Below are 14763 nucleotides of genomic sequence, written 5' to 3'. Positions count from 1 at the left end.
GCTCTCACTTCGGCAGTTTTTTTTATAGTTCCTTCAGTATAAAAGTCTGAAAATGTGAAGTTCTACATTTGTCATATTTAGTCTTTTCACAGTCATTTTCCACAAAAGCCTTTAATTCATTTTTTTCCATAAAATTTAACTCAAGACTTCAATTTGGACCATTTTTCTAAACTTTGTAACAGGAATAAAAGTCGACCCCTTTGAGGCAAATGAAGTCTTCAAAGATTCACTCTGATGAAAACTGTATTGTAGGTGTTTTTAATAGGTTCTTTTAGCATTTTTTCTTACAACAGAGGACATAGAAAACGAAAATTAACCTTAGAACTGTATTTCTGAGTATTTATTTTCTGTGTCTTCCTCGTCTGAGCTGCATCTGGTTCTAAACGGTACCACCGCATAGCTCCAATATTGCTCAACTTTCCTGTTGCACCGCTAATGTTAGGTGTGGGCTGTAAGCTAGCAGGAGAGTGTGTCAATATATGGGTGATGGGAAGGGGGAGTGGCGTTGCTCCAAGCCAAAATTCCCGACAACAACTCAGAGGAGAATTTCTAATAAACTCCCGCTGCTCTGTAGAAACTATGTCCTAGAAAGGTTTTTTGATTTTGGCAAAAAGCGGCATAATCATAATTAAAAGTCCACCGGAACAATTGGAAACTAGATCAAAGGATGATCGGAGTGGGACTTGAAGTGTGATATTTCACTTTTCTGTACCTCTTGTTGGGAGATCAAGAGTTCTTCATCAAGTTGGATCAAACAACCTTTTTTTTCTGAATCTCTCAGAGCCGTTCATCCAGATGGACATTTGGGCTCAAACTGGGTCAGTCAGGGACGTACATGCACAACGGTTCTGAGGCCTCTCCTTTTGCTGGAAGAAAAACTTTCAGCCCAGTCCAAAGTCTGTTCTGGATTAGAACATCATCAGCAGTGTCAGTGTTCATTTCTGGATTTACCCTCACAGATCTGCTAGTATCTGCTGCAAAAATAAACCACTTCCCACTTGATAATGCCACCACCATGCCTGACTGTTTAAACGAAACGATTCAGTTTCTTGTGGAATGAAAGTGTCTTACTTTAGCTTACATGACCGACTTGATTCGTCTGGAAGAAATGGCTTTTCTTCTGGAAAATTCTCTGCCCACAAAGTAACGCTGGAGTCCTGTCAGCGGAAACACTTTGCTTTGGTCACCTCTGACACAAAGACCCTGGAACCCTGATTACTTTGATCGGTAGGATGAGCTCTTGGGAATCTTCCCGTAACTTTACCCAAATGTATTCTTTGATACAGTACTGTCTCAGAACAGTGGAGGACCTTCACAGGAGGTAGCGAAACGGTCCATACCCTCCTGTATCTCCACCCCGTCTGGTAACAACTTGGTTTGTTCTGTCAATCAATAAAATGGGTCCCAGATGGACACTGTAACACATCTAAAGGTGAACTGGGGGTCATGTGATACCTGGAGCTAGGTTCACACTTCCATTCAAACCGCATGTTTAAATGGCGACTTTTCATTGAAAGTAGCGAGCTTCTGTGTTCAAAACATTCACGCGTAGCAACGCAAGTTTCTACGACTGTTTTTGGGCTTTTCGCACAAAACGCGTGGCCATTGAACCTGCATTGAAGGGTTGATTTTTGACCAATCAGAGACTTGGATTGCGCAGTGATGAGTGGATGTTGAAACGCAGAAATGTTTTTGATCATGAAGGAGAAATTAATAATTGCGGTTTGTGCCTGGCTGGAATTCTACGACACCAAGTTTTTTGTATCTCGGAAGAGAGCTTTGAAAGAAAAAAAGATTTGCATCACTTCAATATTTCGCACCCCCAAGTCCCTCCATGCTCGTCCAGCGTGAATACCATTCGCTAAATGTACGTTCAAGAACATGTTTAGCGCCTTCCTGAACACGCTTCACAATCCCGGTGTGTCCGTAGTTTTAAAAAAACAACAAAGTTTTGAGCAAATTCTGTTCACTCTATAATAATTGTTGACCAAAACAAAACAGGAAGAAACCAAAAAGGGTGATGGAGCAGCAGATAATCTGACCAGGCGTTACTGAAATGAACTTAAATGAAGGCAGGTGTGGAAATTCACCAGTGTGGGTCTCCATGACTGTGACAGAAAGAAGAAAACATCAATGGAAGCAAAGCAAACAGCAGAATCCTCTCAATAATCAGATATCAGGTCGAATTTTATGCCTACAAGATGACTACATTTAGGAATAAAGGGTCAAATATTTTCACTCTGACTTGGTATGTACTGATATGAGGCTGCAGAGGTGGCCCAGTTTGAGTTTTCCTACTCAGAACCACAGGAATGGATCTACTCGGTTCTGCACAATTGGCAATTTTTGACCGTTGACCACAGAGAGCACAAACTTTCAGAAACACGCTGAGAGAAAAACCAACCAATAAACCGTTAACACACAAGACAAAGGAAGCTTAAATAGATATATACATATAAAGTTAAAGTCCCACTATCTGTCACACACCTAGGTGTGCGACATTTGTTCTCCGCATTCGACCCATCCCCTGGGGGGCTTTACATTTGGTGGCTTAACCCCCCAATCCAACCCCTTAACGCTGAGCGTCAAGCAGGGAGGCATTGGGTTCCATTTTTAAAGTCTTTGGTGTGACTCTCTCTCTCTCTCTATATATATATACACATATACACATATATACATACACACATACATACACACACATATACATATAACCAATATTCTATGGACCAGATAGGCCGATTTCAAAGGCAACCCCTGAAAAGATTTTATATGTAGTTATTCTGTCGGTTATTGAAAATGAAAACAGGCAAAACCGCCTCAGATCCTTTTTGGGTTTGCTTCACGCAAATGTTCTTCCAATTTGAGCCTGCAGAACGTTCTGTGAAACTCTTTGATGCAGTTCTTTGGGCTGTCAGAATCGTTTTTAGATGGACATGTTTCAAATCCCTCATCATGTCTTCCAGAGATTCCCAGCAGTGCTTTAACTCTTTCCATAAGCCCTATTTTCTTCCTTCTGAGGCATCAGCAGATGGTTTTGCTTGAGGAGCGATGGTGACTTTTTAGGGAGGACATGTCAAAAGTGGAATTCTCCTTCCTCAAACATGCTTCTTTTGTAAAAGGTCTAAAGAAAACCTTAAAAAAGTAAAACAAAACAAAAGCAGAGTCTCGTTTTGGGTCAAAGACTTGGTTCTTCTGGGGGTTAAGAACATGTTTTGACTGCAGAAAGGACGGGATGTCTCTCAAACAAGTGCTAGAAAAGAGGTTTTACAGCACTTGTTCTCCCCAAGACTACTCTCTGTTTTCCAGATGGAATCCCAAAACAGGAGTGAAAAAGAAAGTGTCAACCCCAAAACTCAGCAGCCCTGAGGAACTCCAAAAGTGACAGATTTATGATCAGATTTAAGACTAAACAGTACCACAAATCCCCACCGAGTTAGAAATATAAGCCCCTGCATCAGTCGAACCACATCAGGACTGAGGTTTGGAGATGTTACTAAAGATGACAGACAGTCACAGAGAAACAATCCTAAAATGTTTTTATGGCCTGAATTTTGAGTCAGTGATGTATGTCATAACCATGTTTTTGAGTTCTTTAAGGAAGAAGTCTTGACCATTAATATTTTTTTTTTTAAGTTTTTCTTTACAACAGACAAACAAACAAACAGTCTGCAATGATAATAGAATACGTACACGTTCAGGGGCGTACTAAGCAATTTGGTAGCCCGAGGTTTAGGCCCCCTGGACATTTGTCTTAATAAACATTAACATTTTTTATTTATCAACACAAAGGGTTGATTTCTAAATATTTCACATCATCCACACTTTTAGTTTTTCAGCACATTTCTGTAGTCAACTTCCTGCTGATATTTTCAGACCAGTCACAAAGTCTGCAGTTTTTATTTTTAATAAATAAACTTTAAAAACTGTGAGCCTTCAGTCACCTTAATCAAATTACAGGCATTTTATTACTACTTTTTAGGGTGCTATTGGCTTTCTCTTATATAATAGATGCCCATTTTCTCAAAAAATAATAATAATTCATTTAAAATACCACTGAATAGTAAAGTCTGTATAACATAATTTTCACTTAATTCTGGCATGCATCTGTCCTTGATGCTCTAAATCTTACCAAAGTTTGCACACAATTAGTACCTGCTGAAAAGGAATTTGGGCATGGTGGGACACCCCTCCCCCCTCAAAAAAATAAATAAAAGGATTTGACCACATCACAGTGCAAGAAACCTTCAAAAATATATGGAGTCCCTATGGGGCTAAAAGAAAGTTTCAAACAAAACCAAAAATTTGCAGATTTTCCCACTTCCTCACTTTTGTTTGAGTGAAATTTTACACATATGTCATCAGGTTAGGTCTGTAACTACAACCAAAGTTTTGTTGATCTCTGACCTCAAATAGAGGCCGCCATCTTGAGTTTAAAAAAAATTGGAATTAAAAGTTGTATATTTGAACGACGCTTCTGTAGCGAGCTTGCAAAAGTGATGTTTACTTGTTGCTCACACCATTTTTTACTGGAATATTGTCTCAAGTATTTTGGCTCTTTCCTCCATGCAGATCTCCTCTAGAGCAGAGATGTTTTGGGGCTGTCGCTCGGTAACACAGACTTTCAACTCCCTCCATAGATTTTCTATGGGGTTGAGATCTGGAGACTGGCTAGGCCACTCCTGGTCCTTGAAATGCTTATTGTGAAGCCACTCCCTCTTTAGCCCGGCTGTGTTTTTGGGATCGCTGTCATGCTGAAAGACCCAGACACGTCTCATCTTCAATGCCGTTGCTGATGGAAGGAGGTTTTCACTCAAAATCTGATGATACGTGGCTCCATTCATTCTTTCCTTTACACGGATCAGTCGTCCTGGTCTCTTTAGCTGAAAAGCAACCCCAGAGCATGATGTTTCCACCCCCATGCTTTACAGTGAGTATGGTGTTTATATCCAGGAGACACTTCATGAGCTCAAAGAAAAGCATGGCTAATGTAAATAAAAACATAATAAAAATATCAGGTAAATGAGCTTTATGGAGAACATGTATTTCACTAACAAAACAATCTGCTTCGTTTGTGCGGTTGGGATTTTGCACACACAGTGGGTAAGGGAGGGATCAGAGTTCAGGAGCTGGATCTCAGCCGGGACGAATGTGGCTCGAAGGAGCACGATGCATTTTTCCCAGACGGCAGCCGTTCAAACACAGCATGCAGAGTGTGTGGGAATCCTGCAGATTCCTGTGAGCTAATTTTGTCCACTGTCAGGAACTGATCTGAGAGGTTTTTAACAGAAACACCACAAATACTGAGCAGCTAAGATCAACCCTGGAGGCTGAAAAAGAAAAAAAATAGCATTTTTATTGGATCAGATGGAGATTATGAAAAAATGCTCCAGATTGTTTGGAAACATGCTTCGCTTTGGTGAGTCCTCTTGCACAGTGCTTCATCCTGTCATGTAAGCTTATTTACCTGCTTCTGCAAAGGAAGTCTGGCACATATTACAGTCTTAATGTACGAATAAAAAGCTATACATTTGAATAATTTAAATGCAACATCAATTGTTTGAAATGTTGGAGCCTTTTAAAAACAACTTTATATAGATCCACTCTTCATCTATGTCAAATGGTAAAGAATTTAGCATCTAACTATTCTGTTTGGATTTATTTCATTATTTTTAACATTACAACATTTTATGTTTTATGATCTTTGCATTATGTTTTATGATCTTTTAATTTACGTATCTTTTAATTTATGTATTGAAGTCTGTTTAACTATAACATTAAATTTGTGTAATTCTATTTTAATTTAAGAAGGGTTTTTTAGTCCATCACTTTCTGCTTCTGTGACCTTTCTCCTGCTTATATATATTTTCATGGAAATAATAATAATATACTTTTTATGTAATAACATATATTTTCATTTTCATTTTTTTATGTATTTAAAGGATTTTAAAGATTTTTTTTCTTTTCCATAATACAGTTTTGTTACAGTATGAATCAATAAATAATTGTGGCCCATCGTTTGGATTTATTTATTATTGTTCCCTTTACTGCCACCTTGTGGCTACAGAGCATACTGACGATCACACACGCGCAGATCGAAGTCACTCCAGTGGATCTGAGCGATCTGACAGCTCGCGCTGCGCTCGTGCGCGGTCCTCGCGCGCACCTTGATTGTTGTCAGTGAGGGTTCGTCCCCGACATTCGGGGCTTTCTTTCTTTGCACCAGCAAACTTTTCCCTCAGCTGTGCGCGCGCGTGATGTCACTGGTCGGTGTTTCTCGGTCTCGTCTGCCTAATAGTCTGACCCCCCGGCGCGCCGCTTAAAGGGAAGACAAGAGCGCTGAGTCAACGGATCGCGGGGGCAGCCGGATGCAACAGTTGATGTGTGGTAGTAGTCGGGGACCTGCTCTCGGAGGAGGATGGTGCTTCTCACGCGCTCGGATTCCCTCCCGCTCTTCTAAGTTTTAATAAATAAACGACAAGATCTGCTTTTGTCGGGATCCAGCGCGCGCGTGCAGCCCGCGCCGCCATGGACTGAAACGCTCCGCTGGGCGATGGAGTCGAACCCTTGACTGGTGAGCAGTCGTGCGCCAACATGCATAGGATTTTGCAGCGGAGGCGAGTGCGCAAGCTGCGCGTCGTCTGGGCGTCCCTGGCTGTGGTGGCCGTGTCCCTGGCGGCGTGCAGCGCGCTGTTCACGGCGTGGACCTGGCGGCAGACGCGGGACCTGTCCCAGTCCTTCCAGATCCTGCAGGATCGCCTCGAGCAGGTCAGAGCGCATCAACAGACATATCTGCAACTTTTGACAGACGTTCAAGAGTTATGCAACCTTTTGTGTGTGTGTGCGTGTGTGTGCATGTGTGTGTGTGGTTACGGGAATCGTTGCGGGGGGTGTGTGGTCAAACACTTTTGCACCATTACTCTGCAAAGGAAATGTAATTTATTTTACAATCCACCTTTTTTAGTCAGTCACTTGGCAGGTTAAAGCGCCACGGTGCCACGGTGTTTTAATCTTAATAATCTTAGAATTTAATGGAAAGGAGGTTCAGGTATTTGCCTCCGGAGCGCTGTGCCCCCACAGGCTGCACCGAGGCGCAACAAGTGTAAATCTTTAACAGAGAGAGGGAGGATTTTACTCATTGATCCGTGCGTAAAAATCCAGTTAGATTGCAAAGAGGAATCTGCAGAACCAGGTGCATGGGTTTCAGATCATGGGGACAGGTTGGTTGTGTGGGATGTTGGCAAACCTGCACACATACCCCCCCCCCCCCCCCCCACACACACACACATCTATATCTATATCTATAGATAGATAGATAGATAGATAGATAGATAGATAGATAGATAGATAGATAGATAGATAGATAGATAGATAGATAGATAGATAGATAGATAGATAGATAGATAGATAGATGTCAGACACATGAAGTGTTGATGCTGGAGCCTTTCCCGTGGGGGCCCCATTCTGTCCATTTGACCATTTGCCAACTCTCCTGATGAGAGCCAGCGAGCGCGTCTGGAGAGTGAAGTGCACGTCTCTGTTTCTCATTTTCACAGTAGCAATCACGCTTTTTTCCTTAGGCAACCTCTCTCCATACTCCAAGATCTCCTCCAGTCCTCTGTTGGGGCCCCTTGCCAAGGACTCGAAACTTTGCTGGCTTGACAAAAAAAAAAAAAAAAAAGAAATTCTTGGAGACCCACTAGAGAGGAACGTGAAACGGCTGAAAACATGCGTTAGATGTCGCAAGCGCCCTTTGAGGAAGTGGGGAATGTGAAGCCAGGCTGGCAGCAGAAGATACTGGAGGAGGGAGAGGGTGCTTATGTGGCTGCCTGGCTGGCTGGCTGGCTGGACTGGGGCCCCCCCTGTGGCAATGTGGGTTCTACGCCAGAGAAGCCATAATAAACGAAGTGTTTTTCTTTTTTTCTCTCTTTTCCAACAGGTCAATACGCAAAGGAAGGCCATCATTCAGCTCATTCTGGAGAAAAGGGAGCTGCTGCTGGACCGAGTAAAGAGAGATGGTACGGAGGGGTCAAAACTGGGGTCTTTTTAGCTCCACAGGTCACCAAAAACACTACATACCCACTGAAGTTTTTTTTTTTTGGGCAAAGGATGTCAGATTCTGGCCAGTCTTGGCCCACATGCCACTTTGGTCACATCCAGTGAGCCACAGACGCTACCCGCTGCTAAAAGTTGACACAGGAAAAAGTAGGCAGCTGGAGGACGGGCTCAGAAATTACAGGTCTGACCAGGAGGCCCAAGAATCCAGCTGGTAGGAGGGGGGGGAGCAAAGCCTCGCTGTGCTCTTTTTTTTTTTTTTTTGGCAGGGAAATAGATCTTTTTGTCCAACCCAGAGCACACGACTGACACAACTGTGATTTGTTGTGAAAGCAGGGATATTTGATGAGCTATCACCGCAGTATTTATAGCCTCTGCTTGTGTCACCATCACGGGATCACTGTCTAAGCCTACATGTTGGATTTTAACACAAATGAGTATCTAAAGAGAAGAATCTATAGAACACCCCTCCCCCTTTAGTAACTGATATTGAATTTTGGCCACAGTGTACAGAAATTCTTGGATATTTCTTTTTTTTTTTATTGAGTTTTGGACGGTGTTTCAGCAGGACACTGCTGTAATGTTCTTAGTCGTGACAGACAGCTCTCCCGTGAGGAAAATGGAACCAGCCTGAGGGCTTAAAGCGTATTTCTTGCAAATCCAAAGTCTACACAGACACTCACCTGTGACTGATTTAGCAAGGACTTGAAATTTCTGAATGAATTGCGGTTGGCTTCTCCATCCCAAACGTTTAGGTTGTATCCCTTCTGATGGCTAAAATAAACCTTCAGAGCTCCAGCTTCTCTGCATTGTGCTTTATTTATTGTATTTTTCCTAGAAGAGGTCACAGAATTTGCTTTACTCTGCTCTAAATCGACCCTTTTTGGGGTCACAAAGCAACCAAAGGACCTTTTTTTTCCTCCCAGAATGCAATTTTTCTTATTTAGCTCTTTAGCCCCTCAGTGGCATTTGCGAAAGCCGGAGTTTGACATTTTCTTGCTGTCTTTTGTCCATCTTTGGTGTTTTATTTCCTTCTGCTGACCTCTCCACTCACACAAACTTTCATCATGGGGAAAAAATCTGATGGAGCAGCAAATACCCGCACAAGGAAACATTTTTGGAAAGAAAATCCATCTGCGGACATAGTTTAACTTGGTTGAATCTAACATCGGTAAATCAACTCAACACGTTTGATACAGATGGAAATGGTTTTGTTATCAATAAGGGGAAAAAAGACATTGTTTCCATGGGTTCTCGCTCATATTCTGTCTGTCTTTGCGTTTTAAAGGTGAAACAGCACGAGGGAGACATGGAAGTGGAAGGAAAGCAGCGTCTCAGTTTGAGAGTAAGTGGCTTGGCAGACCTCTTATAGCCATCTCATGTAGCATCTGCTGAAGTGTTTTGAATATTGTTCTCCTATATGACTCCTCGCATAAAATCCCTAATTGACTTTCCTCTTTTTCTGATTCCTCCATTGTGTCCGACGTTCCAACAGTAACCAAAGTTTCTTCTCAGCAAGGTAAGAGTCGTAAAATTAGGGGGCACATTTTTTTTTCTCTTTTTTTGTCTAGAGCTTTTCTAAGTGTGATGAATTTTCAGGGATATGCATTATTGTGTTTCACAGTGGGAGAAGGTGGAGTGATAAAGGGCTGGGAGGAGAGGACTCTGAATATGAGCAAAGCAGTGAGGTACAGCAAAGAGCAAGGCACCTTCATTGTGGAGAGAGCAGGTGTCTATTTCCTGTACTGCCAGGTGAGTTTTAGATAAATTGTAATAAAAATTCAAATTGAGATGTCTTTACTACTTTGCCATCAGCTTCTACACAGAAACTATAATATATGCACATATAGCTCAAATAATTTCTAAAACTTCTGTTTTGTTTTGTCAGTATTGTTTGGACTGATACTAGGTTTTCTTTTTTTAACCACAAAAAAGTACTATATCAAGCAGTTTTATGGTTAATCTTAACTAATAAGGTTATGCCTTTACACCAGCATTGATCTTTGGATTTGTTCAAAAAGCTCTTACCTGTAGGAAACGCATACAATTTGCATTTCTACTAGGCCTGCACAATATACCGCAAATTTATCGTTATCGCAAGATCAAGCTGTGCAATATGCATATTGCAAAACACAGCAGAAATTGCAATAAATGGTTACCTTAAATGTGCTAAAACAATCTAATGGCAGCTTAAATTATTTAACGAATCAAATAAATCCCTTTATGCATTTGACCAATCGGATAGACTCTTTAGCGTTGTTGACCAATCAGATGGAGCCCTTTTATGTTAGATGTTCCATCCTATGTCAACGAGGGTCATTTGGAGTACAATTCTTAAACTGTTGCAATAAAATGGGAATGATGTTTTTGGTTGTTTCGCTATTTGTTTATATACCGCAAATTATATCGTTATCGCAATATTAATCCCTCATATCGCATATCGTGCAGCCCTAATTTCTACCAAAAACTACTGTTCAGTGTTTGCTGATGACATCCCTCTTATTGCGGTCATGTGTCTGCTTATAAGTGCATCATAATCTCCCAATCATGCAGGCTGTTGTCTAGGTGACCTAATTTTTTCAGGTGGGGGCTAAACATGTATCCCAGCACTAAAACACAAACAAGAAAATAGACTGCATCCACTGCAGTCTGGTAAAAAAAACAAAAAAAAAATAGTATGAAATGAGAAACAACTGAGATGTCTTTCATAGTCAAAAAAGTTCTTATTTCCACCCAATCCCTTTTGAACAGGTAATAGTTAGTGGCTGATGAAGTGTGCATTATCAGAAATCAACACACCGTGGAAAGCCGGAACCGTCCGACGCAAAGCAAAGGTTATTAACCCGCTTATACCAAGGTCACTTACAAAAGAAATAAATATTCAACCAGTTTTTAGTAGTTATTTTTTTGGTTAGGATTGCTTTTTTTACAAAAAGCGGACTATTTGTCAGTGTGTGCAGAGTGCACCATGCTCCGCAGCTCCAACCTCCAATCTTGAGTGCAGCGAGAAAGGAAAGCAATATCTATGCTGATGGTTTAACCCTTGTGCTATCCTAGACACTTTAACATTGGGAGTTGGGTCATCTAGACCCACTAGACAGTGCGCTGAACCTTTTTTCTTCAATGATTTGTGATCTTCATTGGTGTCCATGGATTACATTAAATCTTTCCACCTTTATCCACCTTTGTCATGGCAGGGAGAACACGTCAATGTAAGGGTGGGGTCATCTAAGATAGCACAAGGGTTAAATAAAGCATCAGTTTAGAGAGAAAGTTCTTACCACTTGTTTTTGTCCAAATGATGAAGCAAGAGTTTGTTTTAAAGAAGCCAGGGCAGTGATATAGAAAATTTAAACTATGTGACCGGAACTTCTTTTTTAGGCGTGCGGTTATCACTTTTTAATACACACACAGCAGCCAATCAGAATCAAAGATTCACCCAGACCATGGTGTAAGCTTTTTTAACTGTTTGTGGTTGAGATTTATTTGCACTAGTCACTTATTTATTTTTATATTTTTTTGTTACTTCTCTAATTTTAAGTCCTTTTTTCTAAAGTGTTTTAAACAAAAATGAAAATGAATAAATAAACATTTCGATAAATACAAGAAGAGGTTTTGTTGCTACTCCCAAGCAGTACAGCCCTCACACTTGTGAATTTCACCAGGTTAGAGCCAAGACTACCCAAAACTAGTCCATTATCTACGTCACATGGTCTGCTTGTTTTTATCACTCTTTGACATCAGGGGTTCAGAACAATAAAACAATTAAGAATTAATAAATGATTTTATTATTCTAACAAGGACATTCTGTTGAGTCAGTCAACAAACAATATTTTTATCTTTATTTGTGTTTATTATACAAAAATTTACAGTAGCCTACACTGATACATTTTGCTAAAAAAAAAGAACAAGTCTGCCCTTTTTTGCTCATAACTCTTATGTTTTCATAAGAATTTGTATCAACGTTATGTAACTACGTAACATGTATTTAAAAAGATGAGCTGTTGCTATTTGCCTATTGTTATCGGTATTTCCGGTCTGGAAATTAGCATGCTAACTCCACAACCTAAACAAAAGGCTAAGGCTAGCTAGTTTTTTGGATTGTAACTGCTTGGTCTTCATGTGGGTTGTTAAAAATGTGCGGGTTGGTGTTAGTAAATATTTCTAAAATACTTTTTTTTCACAAATAATGGACATTTTTGTAAAATAGCAAACAGAGAAAAGTCATACTGAAAAACTGGTTATCTGTCTGATATTTTTTAAGAAAAATATAGTGAAAGCCGCTAAACTGCATTTATTTGCATGCAGGCTCATTTAACCCTTGTGCCATCTTGTGTGGTGATGAAGGGGCAGTGGGGTAACCGGTAACGCTGAACCTTTTTTCTTCAATGATTTGTGATCTTCACTGGTGTCCATGGATTACATGAAATCCTCCACCTTTATCCACCTTTGTCATGGTAGGGAGAACACGTCAATGTAAGGGGGAGGTCATCTAGACCCCATAAGATAGCACAAGTTTTATACAACTTTTAACGTGATACATATTGTTTGTCAAACAGTTTGCCATCTATATTTCATAAACATGTATCAGAGTACCTTCTTAGACATTGCGTCCTCAGTAACCGCCTAGTAGCATGCCTCCGCAGTACCAAGGTAAAAAGTGTTGTACCTGACGTTGATACAGACATTCACAGTTAGTCAGCAAAGTATAAAGCTTGGCTAACTCAACTATCCTGACAAGGATTGCAAAGCGTACAACATTCATGTTTTCTACCTGTCACTGCTTTGCCTCGTCATTCCTGGCCAATGGCTGAAGAGATCTTTAGTCACTTTTTTTGTTTAAAAGCTTTGATTCAAAACAGAAATGTCTAGTTGAAGGTAGTCTGAATAAAGACCAAACGCAAGGTTCTGGACTCAATCTGGAACCAATTAAGAGGACACAGTCCAGACTGACGGACTTTTCCTGTTTCCAGTCTGAATACACCCTAAAAAGAGACTTTGAGAGAATCAATCTTGAAATCACAAAGAAATAATTTCCTACTTGGCACCTGCTTTGATAGATCTAGAGTTTTTTATTTGTAACCCTTGTGCTATCCTAGGCACTTTAACGTTGGGAGTTGGGTCATCTAGACCCACTAGACAGTGCGCTGAACCTTTTTTCTTCAATGATTTGTGATCTTCACTGGTGTCCATGGATTACATGAAATCTTTCCACCTTTATCCACCTTTGTCATGGTAGGGAGAACACATCAATGTAAGGGTGGGGTCATAGGGATAGCACAAGGGTTAAGCGGTGGTACTTAGAATTACCAAGGATTTCAAATTGTGATTAAGAACATCTCACTGTTTTCTTCTTCAGGTTTTGTTCAACGAGCGACAGTCTCAGTACGTTAAGCTCGACGTAGTGACCAATGGCCTCAGGCCACAGAAGCTTCAGTGTATGGAGGGCTACGGGACGACCCCCTCCGCCGGTCCGCACTCCTTCCACTTTGTGAAACCCTGCCAGGTGTCTGGGCTGCTGCGACTGGACAAAGGCACGGAGCTGCGTGCTGTGACCGGCCCCTCCTTCAGTCTTCACTCTGCAGCCAATCATGTCTTCAGCATCTTCAAAGTCAACTGAACCTCAGAGCTCAAATGCTCCTTGTTGCAAACTACTCTCCAAGTACACAAACTGTTTAAAGGTGCTGGAGGAATATACATATTTTTTCTATGGACGATTGACATATCGAGGATTTTTGCTTTTTTTCTTCCTTTCTTTCATACAGAATTCATTCATTCTTCCCATATATTTGCATTTTAAAGAAAAACTTGTTCTTGTGGATTTTTGTTTGTTGGATTGTTTTGGAACAGACTTTCGGATAAAATTACGGTCTACGGTAAACAAAATGCCTTAATAAACATTCTCCAACTTCATGGATTCCTCAGAAATCAATGTCAGTCTAGAAACTATGGGCTTGTACAGACTTCCACAGCTGAAGTATCCTAAGGGCTTCCCTCTTAACTGCACCGATGCCTTTCCGTGTATGATTTCTACCAAATCAGAAAGACTTTAGTACAGTCTTGTCAATGTGATTACATACGTGTGAATATGTATTTTGTACATTTATATTTGTTAGAATGGGTTATGGCAGCAGGCTAAGAGGAAAGCATTTGTAAACAATGCGATGGGAATTCTCTGCCTGAAGGTCAGATGATTGTAAAGTTAAAAAAAAGAGGAAAACCATTATTGTATAGAAAGCAAACAGCTTTTGATGTAGCTTCTTTTTTCTATCCCGGCTGGTCCTCGTGTATCTGATGATGCAATGAACTTCACCTCCACTGTAAAGGATCTGATTGGTGCACGCGAGTCAAAGCAGTAGTGGGGTATGTTGACTTTTGGAGTGAATTTTTTTTGCTTTATATTTTTTCTAAAAACTATATTTTTTATAAGTGGCTGACAATAATAATTATAATATAAGAAAAAAGCTACACACGTTGGACGGTCCTTGTTTTTTTTGCATTTGTGTATCCCGAACAAATCCTTTTGTGTACAAATAGAAATGGTGCAGTATATTCTGTAAAAAAAAACATAACTGCATTATTAGTCATATTTCTGCTTTAATGGTGCATTTATCATAAACTTTGACATGTCTGACTGCAAAAACCAATGAAGCAAATGGGTGAATGGCAAATGTTTCACAGCAGCCTAAATAAAAAGTTCTTAGCAGAAGA

At 40.5% G+C, this 14763-nt stretch overlaps 1 protein-coding gene across 1 annotated transcript; it reads left to right on the top strand.

The window, feature by feature from the left end:
* Positions 1-6079: 6079 nt before the first annotated feature.
* tnfsf12 (TNF superfamily member 12) lies at positions 6080-14763 on the top strand. The gene is made up of 6 exons (XM_011487550.4): positions 6080-6765; positions 7937-8015; positions 9341-9397; positions 9548-9571; positions 9677-9804; positions 13412-14763. The coding sequence occupies exons 1-6, from the start codon at positions 6592-6594 to the stop codon at positions 13670-13672; spliced, it is 723 nt and encodes a 240-aa protein (XP_011485852.1). The 5' UTR covers positions 6080-6591; the 3' UTR covers positions 13673-14763.

This window comes from Oryzias latipes, chromosome 18 (assembly GCF_053564925.1).
Source record: "Oryzias latipes strain Hd-rR chromosome 18, Olatipes_Hd-rR_3.1".
In the NCBI taxonomy this organism is placed as follows: domain Eukaryota; kingdom Metazoa; phylum Chordata; class Actinopteri; order Beloniformes; family Adrianichthyidae; genus Oryzias; species Oryzias latipes.
This window is presented reverse-complemented; position numbering and strand designations above follow the sequence as displayed.

Bases quoted from the DNA above. Each gene is read 5' to 3' on its own strand.
- tnfsf12 (XM_011487550.4), top strand. From the start codon at position 6,592: ATGCATAGGATTTTGCAGCGGAGGCGAGTGCGCAAGCTGCGCGTCGTC. The intron at 8,016-9,340 runs GTACGGAGGGGT...TGCGTTTTAAAG, and splicing joins GGACCGAGTAAAGAGAGATG to GTGAAACAGCACGAGGGAGA. The intron at 9,572-9,676 runs GTAAGAGTCGTA...TGTGTTTCACAG, and splicing joins CAAAGTTTCTTCTCAGCAAG to TGGGAGAAGGTGGAGTGATA.